Source organism: Cylas formicarius, unplaced genomic scaffold (genome assembly GCF_029955315.1).
Source record: "Cylas formicarius isolate icCylForm1 unplaced genomic scaffold, icCylForm1.1 PGA_scaffold_2__14_contigs__length_35257938, whole genome shotgun sequence".
In the NCBI taxonomy this organism is placed as follows: Eukaryota; Metazoa; Arthropoda; class Insecta; order Coleoptera; family Brentidae; genus Cylas; species Cylas formicarius.
Genome location: NW_026844319.1, coordinates 11,723,665 through 11,730,809, shown reverse-complemented (window position 1 = coordinate 11,730,809; position 7,145 = coordinate 11,723,665). Strand labels below are relative to the sequence as shown.

The following is a 7,145-nucleotide window of genomic DNA, read 5'->3' as shown; positions in this document are numbered from 1 at the left end:
ATTTAGGAAGAGGAACAATATTGGCTACTTTCCAAATAAGGGAGAAACAGAATGGGTAAAGCAAAAATTTACAAGATGACAGATATAAAAGGGCAACAGAAAATGATAAAGCTAATATGTATTGTCATGTCTAACCGCTCTAGTTTTAATTTGAGTGAGAGATTGTGCAATTTTCAATTCTGACACCATAGAAAACTGAATTGGTCTCATGGGTACGGAGGGTTCTTATAGTAATTGATCACTGGTGATGTCGAATTTGAGATTGGAATAAAGTTAATGAAATATTAACAGTTGATCAGTAATATTTTTTCCCGTGGTTTTTGTTTTTTTGTTAATATGTTTAAATTTTTTAAAATTTCCAAAATTGCTGTTTTTATTGTTTAAAGAATGTTCTATATATGCTATTGTCTCGCACTTGTTGGTAAAGTATTTGTTCTTTGTGTACCTTAATTTGGCTTTATTTCTTAATGTTATGAGAAAATTTGTATTTTCTGAGATCCAGGGTAAGTGTTTCTTTTTAAAGGTAATTGTCACGGAGCATTAACATCTAGGAGAATGTTCATATTCTTATTAATGAAAGACACTTTCATATCAATAGTATGAAAGTCAAATATATTTTGCCAATTTGCATTGATTTTAGGGAATTATCCAATTATCGATCCCTCTGCGCCCTCAGCTCTCTCTCTCTCTCTCTCTCTCTCTCTCTCTCTCTCTTTCTCTCGAACCCCCCAACCCCCCTCCCACACACTCTCTCTAGCTTTGGTTATAAGAAATGACATAAGTAATGACATGGATTTTTGTTTTGTTTTTGGAGCTATGTTAAATGTGGCCCGTTCATTTTAAGCACCCTGTAGATAATAACGTATATTATTTTTCGTTGGTACCTCAATTCCTCAAGAAACGAGAGTCAATTGCATCTGACTTTGTTATCTAGCAACATTGACAAACAATTCGAAACAAACACTTAAAAATCTCTTATCATATACTAAAAAAGCACAGTTCATGCTATACATTATACGATATTTGTCGCATTAACAATCATGCATTTAAAGGTGATTTTTATTTTAATTTTGGTAGCTTATGATTGCGTAAAATGTAGCCCGATATTTCAAGATTCAACGCCAATGTGCGGATATTCGGTTAGTAGGCATTATTGAACCGTTTTCGATTTTTCTGAAATTGTCAATAAAAATAATAATATTAACTAGACCCTGTCATTATAGTCGTGTCATCCAGTTAAAGACGGTCATATTAACGTCCATCTGGTACCACATAGTCACGATGACGTTGGCTGGGTCAAAACCATTGATCAATATTACTATGGGGGTAGATTTTATAATTTTAGAATAATATGCTACTTATTATAAATTATAACTTTCAGTGCACATGAGAGAGAGTAACGCTGGCGTTCAATACATTTATGACAGCGTTTTAAATTCTTTAAAGAGACACGAAGACAGAAGGTATTGTCAACAGTTAATTTTGCAGCCATCAATCTGTAGAAAATTGTTCCAGATTCATTGCAGTGGAAACCGCTTACTTCTGGAAATGGTGGTCAGAACAGGACGACATCACGCGACAAGATTTCACCGCACTAGTAAACGCTGGACGATTGGAGTTCACTGGCGGTGGATGGTCAATGAACGACGAAGCTACCACCAATTACCAGCCCATAATCGACCAGATGAGTTGGGGTTTGCGGAGACTGAACGACACATTCGGAAAATGCGGTCAGCCGAAAATGGGATGGCAAATTGATCCGTTTGGACACAGCAACGAAATGGCCTCCATTTTTGCCAGCATTGGTTTTGATGGACTAATCTTAGGCAGAATTGATTATCAAGATAGAAGTGCAAGAATGGCCACTAAAGCCATGGACATGGTATGGAGAGGCAGCGCGAGCGGAGGCGAATCTAGCGACATTTTCACCAGTGTTCTATACAACATGTATGACGCGCCACCTGGATTTTGTTTTGATTTGTTTTGCGATGACCAACCGATAGTTGATAATGAGAAAAGCCCAGAATACAACGTGGAAACAAAGGTATGCAGTACCTCTACAAATTTTATCACTTGGCCAAACTTTTCAGGCGTTGGAGTTCACCCAATACATCGACACGGCCATTCTCGGATACTCGAGTAACAACCTTTTGATTCCTATGGGCAACGACTTCGCATACCAAGATGCCGAATTATGGTACAAGAACATGGACCGACTTATAAGGTAATGTTTTTTTGGTCACAAGAATTGTGTTGAGTCATTTAAATGCTTCAGGCACATTAATAACAACACCTTCGGGAATAATCGGAAATACAACTTGATGTACTCAACTCCATCATGTTATGTGAATGCCGTCCATGACGAAACTAATGGAGCTATAAAGTCGAAGTTGAAGACAGATGACTTTTTTCCTTACGCTTCAAACTCCAGATCATACTGGACTGGATACTTCACATCAAGACCGTCACTTAAGAGATTCGAGAGGCTGGGCAACAACTTTTTGCAAGTAATTTTGTTCAGTTTGTTTGTTTGTATTGAACTGCTTTTAGAGAGCATGCGTTCACAGGTCTGCAAGCAATTGTCTGCCTTGTCCGACACAAATAAGTCTAATGAATTAAACACTTTCCGTGAAGCGATGGGTGTCCTGCAGCACCATGACGCAGTTTCGGGAACAGAGACCCAAGCAGTTGCTTCCGACTATGCTAGACTACTGTACGAGGGTATTGCAAACGGTCAGCAAGTTACGAATGAAGCGATCAAGTATACCCAGAAATTGGTGTGTGTTATTTCGAATAAATTTATATTTTTTGGTAGGAAATTAAGCAGAGCCGCGGATCAAAATTTTAGCATGTGTCTGTTGGCTAATATAAGTCAGTGTGAACTATCCGAATTGGGCACAAATTTGATAGTTACAGTTTATAATCCACTAAGCAGACCCGTTTCAAAATATGTGAGATTACCAGTTCTGGGAACGGCCTACAATGTGAAGGATTCATATGGTCTGGGATAAAATTAGAAGGAATACCAAATAGATAGTTCATTTTCAGGAAGCAATGTAAAAACGCAGATCGTACCAATACCATCCAGAGTTCTTGATATAGTTGGAAGGGAAAGTAATGCAACCCTGGAACTGCTTTTCCTGGCAAAAGACGTCCCACCGCTAGGTTTCAGGTCTTATTACGTCGAAAAAGTAGTTGGAGAAGATAGGGTAACACCAGAAAGTACAGGCATAAATAGTTTCAAAAATGGAGTAAGTGGAGATTTAAAACAACGAAATTAATTAATATCGTTCATAAATTTACCTTATAGAAAATTATGATAGAATTTGATCCTGATAAATACGGATTCTTTGGAAGAATTTCCATCGCAAATACAAGCCTTGACATCAACCAAACTTTTCTTGCATATGAGGGCTCCACCGAGCGTTCAGATGGTGTATCGGGGGCATATCTTTTTAATCCTCGCTCTGGTGTTCCGGATGAAATAGTCTTGTCGACGCACACCAAAATATACGAGGGAGAGCTGGTCACGGAAATCCAACAAATGTTCAACACTTGGGTAGGCCAAGTGATTAAATTGTACAACGACGAAAATTTCGTGGAGTTTGACTGGATTATCGGACCATTGCCTACATAGTAAGTCACAAAGCTAGTGAAATCTAATTTAACTTACCGCGAATTAAATAGTTACGCAGAAGGAAGGGAAGTGATCAGTAGGTACTCAACTAATTTAGACAGCGATTCGACTTTTTATACCGACTCGAATGGGCGTGAGACTCTGAAGAGAATCCGCAACCGTAGACCGACTTGGAACTTGACAACCATCTTGGAACCTCCTGGACCTAACTATTATCCGGTTTCTTCAAAAATAGTATTGAAAGATGAGAAACGTAATATACAACTAGCCGTCTTGACTGACAGAGCCCAAGGCGGATCTAGTTTAGCAGACGGACAAGTCGAATTAATGGTAAATAATGATCATGTTTCTGTCAGCATTAGGTAAGCATCATTTCAGGTGCATAGAAGCGCATTTGTGGATGATGAATTAGGCGTAAATGAAGCTTTAAAAGAATATGCGTATAATCAACCTTTGGTTGTTAGAGGATCTCATTATCTAAGTTTGGGAAAAATTAGGACTGCTTCCAGCATAGGTAATATTAATGAGTTTTCGAGATTCAAGCGAAATCGTTTAAATTTCTAGAACAACCTAGCACGGTCATAGAACGCGACGTTGCTCAGAGAAAGCTTCTCGATTCCTGGGTATTCTTGTCATCTCTTGGTGCCTATGATTTTGAAGAATACAGAAACAAATTTGAAATGGAAGTATGCGTCCATTACGAATTTTATAAAAATGTATCTAGTACGTCAACCTTTTAGTTTTCTGGGCTACTACACGCTTTGCCATTAAACGTTCATGTCTTAACATTGGAGCCCTGGAGCGATTCGAGTCTGTTATTGAGATTAGAACACACATTTGCCCAAGATGAAGATCCCCAATTTTCCCAGGCAGTAACAGTTAGGTTGAAAGTATGGATTCAAAATTTCCGGAAAAAGAAAACTAACTTTGATTAATTTTAGGATTTATTTTCAATTTTTGATATTCGCTCGGTGAAGGAAACTATGCTTGGAGGCAATCAATGGGCAGATGACAGTGAAAGACTTAAGTTTAAAGCCAGCGATGCTAAATATCCAGAAAATGATGCCAGTCGACAAATTAGTTTGGATGACGATCTCAACGTTACACTATATCCAATGCAAATACGCACTTTCATCCTTTATGTGAAATATTAACGACTTATGACTGTTAGATTTTATATACAACTGGGCGAAAATTAAAGGTTTATTTCTCAACTAAGCTTTTCATTTTCGCCTTGCGATTCCAGTCTTCTCGGTCTGCCCAATCCGTTGGTCGTAAGTTACGTGCTCTTTTTATTCTTCCAATTCATGTTTGCTTGGATCTACCTCTTTCTTTCTGTTGGGACCGATTTCAATATTTGCTTAGGGATTAGTTCTTCAAGTATAGTTGGTCTTACTTGTTGATCTGCCAGTTTTTGTACCAAAGAGTGGAATTCAAGCAGTCGATTCATATTTAACTTTTATATTTCGATAGTCAATTTCTTTCTATGTTCGTCGGTTATCAATTTTTGTCCCTAGGTAGATATATCCATTACATGCTGATCAAATTCCAAATCCTCTATTTCGTCGCTCCCTATTATAGTGCTGGTTTTATTGACCGGCAGTATTCGTAATGTTTTGGTTAACTATAAACTTCAGATCCTCCTCATCTTGGGCAATAACCACCTAATGTACGTGTTTTAATTGAATTACACAGTACACAATTTCCTCCAAGTTCTCAGAGCTTTGTTGAAATATATTTTAAAAAGTGTGGCAAGACCTCTGTTTCAGGCCCTTATTGTGGTATAATTTATAGGGGATTATCTAAGACTTCCTAGAGTTTCTGTGCTGGTACAGTATCATAAGATTTTGCTGGGTCCACAAATAGTAGGTGTACTTCACTGTTTCGTTCTACTATTTTTTTTTCATCTGTACCATTGTAAAAATATAGTCTAGAGACTGCGCGGAAGCCAGTGTGCTATTCAATTTCACGCGGTCCATACTCCTCCTCTATTATGTTACTGAAAATTGTGACAGATACGCATCTGTAGTTTCCACAGTTATCCCTTGGGCCTTTCTTATTTATTAGTTTTATCTAGACCTCTTTCCAACTACTTGGTACGGTTTCTACGTTGAAGTATCTGGTAAAAGTTCTATAAGTTGTTTAATTAGTTTAGTGATCGCAGTATCGCAGGCTTTCTTCTTTTCCATGGACTGTATGCTTTGCTTAACTTTCCCTCAAGAATATTGTTTTATCTATTCTCTCTTAGTTCCTTAGTTGAATGTTACTGCCACTTATCCATCCGGATTGGTTAAATATTCCTCTTATTAGTGATGTTAGTTTCAAGGAATTAATTTCATCTTCTTCATCTAGCGCAGTATTTCAGGTGACTGCTTTGTTTTTGTGCTTCGTTTACTTGTTGGTAAAGGTTGCTGAATTCTGTGATATGTTTGTATAGTTAGTTCCAGAATTTAGATAATCACTTTTTACCTTGACATCCAATCGTGTCTGATACAATTTTACATTTTACATTTAAGTTATACCTGGGTTGATCTACCTCAGTCCCCCTCTCTTCGTGCTTGGCTTCGACTATTTTGAATTTCAACGGATATGTATCTCTGTTGCCAATAAACAGTGGTCTGTCCCGCAGTAATCAATGATAGATTTTAGGCCTCTTGTGTCTTGATGATATCTGTATTTATGTATATTTTTATGTTGATAGAATCCGTTTCATATTACCGTTATGATCCTGCTTCCTGTTCATGTATTACAGTAAGCCATTAAGAACATTTCACGCTGTTCCTAGGTCAGTGATTGTGTGGTTTAGCTGATCATGAAACTCATCCTATTAATTTCAAATGTCAAGGTTTACTGTATCTAGTCTCTTATTTATCATGTTCCAGTTAATGAGGCAGTTTTGGTATTTTTATGTACCATTGTTGAGATGCCTCTGCATACCCTACAAAACTTGTGCCCATCGCTATATATATCTAGGTACGTACTACTGTGACTCATCAATTTAATTCCCTTTTCTCTTTGTCTGAGATGCTGTCGCTATATCCGGTTTTATTTCTGCTAGTCCCTTTATAACATCTTCCATCATCCACACTAATCCCTAAACGTTCCAGGTTGCAAATCACTTTTTACTTTGTATCCGTCAAATTTTCGAGGTCTTATATTAGGATTATTTAGGTTTAATGGATAGCTAACCTGCTGCAAGAACCACCAGATTAGAGGGGCAGATTTTTTGTCCAAGGTTTTTCCTTTATCACATTTGATTTTACCGGTACCACCTATCTGGAAGGCACTCTCCCATTTGCCACCTGGAAAGGCACTCGCATTTTAGTTAATCATTTCATTGATCTCCAAAAGCATAATATCCGAAATTTATGAAGAATTGATAAATTAAAAAGGTTTTTGTTTTTCAATAAAAGAAATTATCGAAAACTTGCACTCCACAAAACACTTGAAACATATCAAAGGTTTCTAAACGACGACGCAGAAAAATCGAAGTCATTTATGCATTAGG

At 37.4% G+C, this 7,145-nt stretch overlaps 1 protein-coding gene across 1 annotated transcript; it reads left to right on the top strand.

Moving 5' to 3' along the window:
* Positions 1–1,058: 1,058 nt before the first annotated feature.
* LOC132698625 (lysosomal alpha-mannosidase-like) lies at positions 1,059–4,822 on the top strand. The gene is made up of 15 exons (XM_060664818.1): positions 1,059–1,139; positions 1,224–1,326; positions 1,382–1,463; positions 1,516–2,044; positions 2,091–2,224; positions 2,276–2,507; positions 2,568–2,761; positions 2,816–3,000; positions 3,049–3,251; positions 3,311–3,636; positions 3,688–3,967; positions 4,016–4,151; positions 4,202–4,323; positions 4,378–4,527; positions 4,579–4,822. The coding sequence occupies exons 1-15, from the start codon at positions 1,125–1,127 to the stop codon at positions 4,789–4,791; spliced, it is 2,904 nt and encodes a 967-aa protein (XP_060520801.1). The 5' UTR covers positions 1,059–1,124; the 3' UTR covers positions 4,792–4,822.
* Positions 4,823–7,145: the final 2,323 nt, after the last annotated feature.

What these genes read in the sequence shown, in the direction of transcription:
- LOC132698625 (XM_060664818.1), top strand. An exon ending in ACGGACAAGTCGAATTAATG is followed by an intron (nt 3,968 to 4,015) that starts GTAAATAATGAT and finishes GCATCATTTCAG; the next exon opens with GTGCATAGAAGCGCATTTGT. An exon ending in TAGGACTGCTTCCAGCATAG is followed by an intron (nt 4,152 to 4,201) that starts GTAATATTAATG and finishes TTAAATTTCTAG; the next exon opens with AACAACCTAGCACGGTCATA.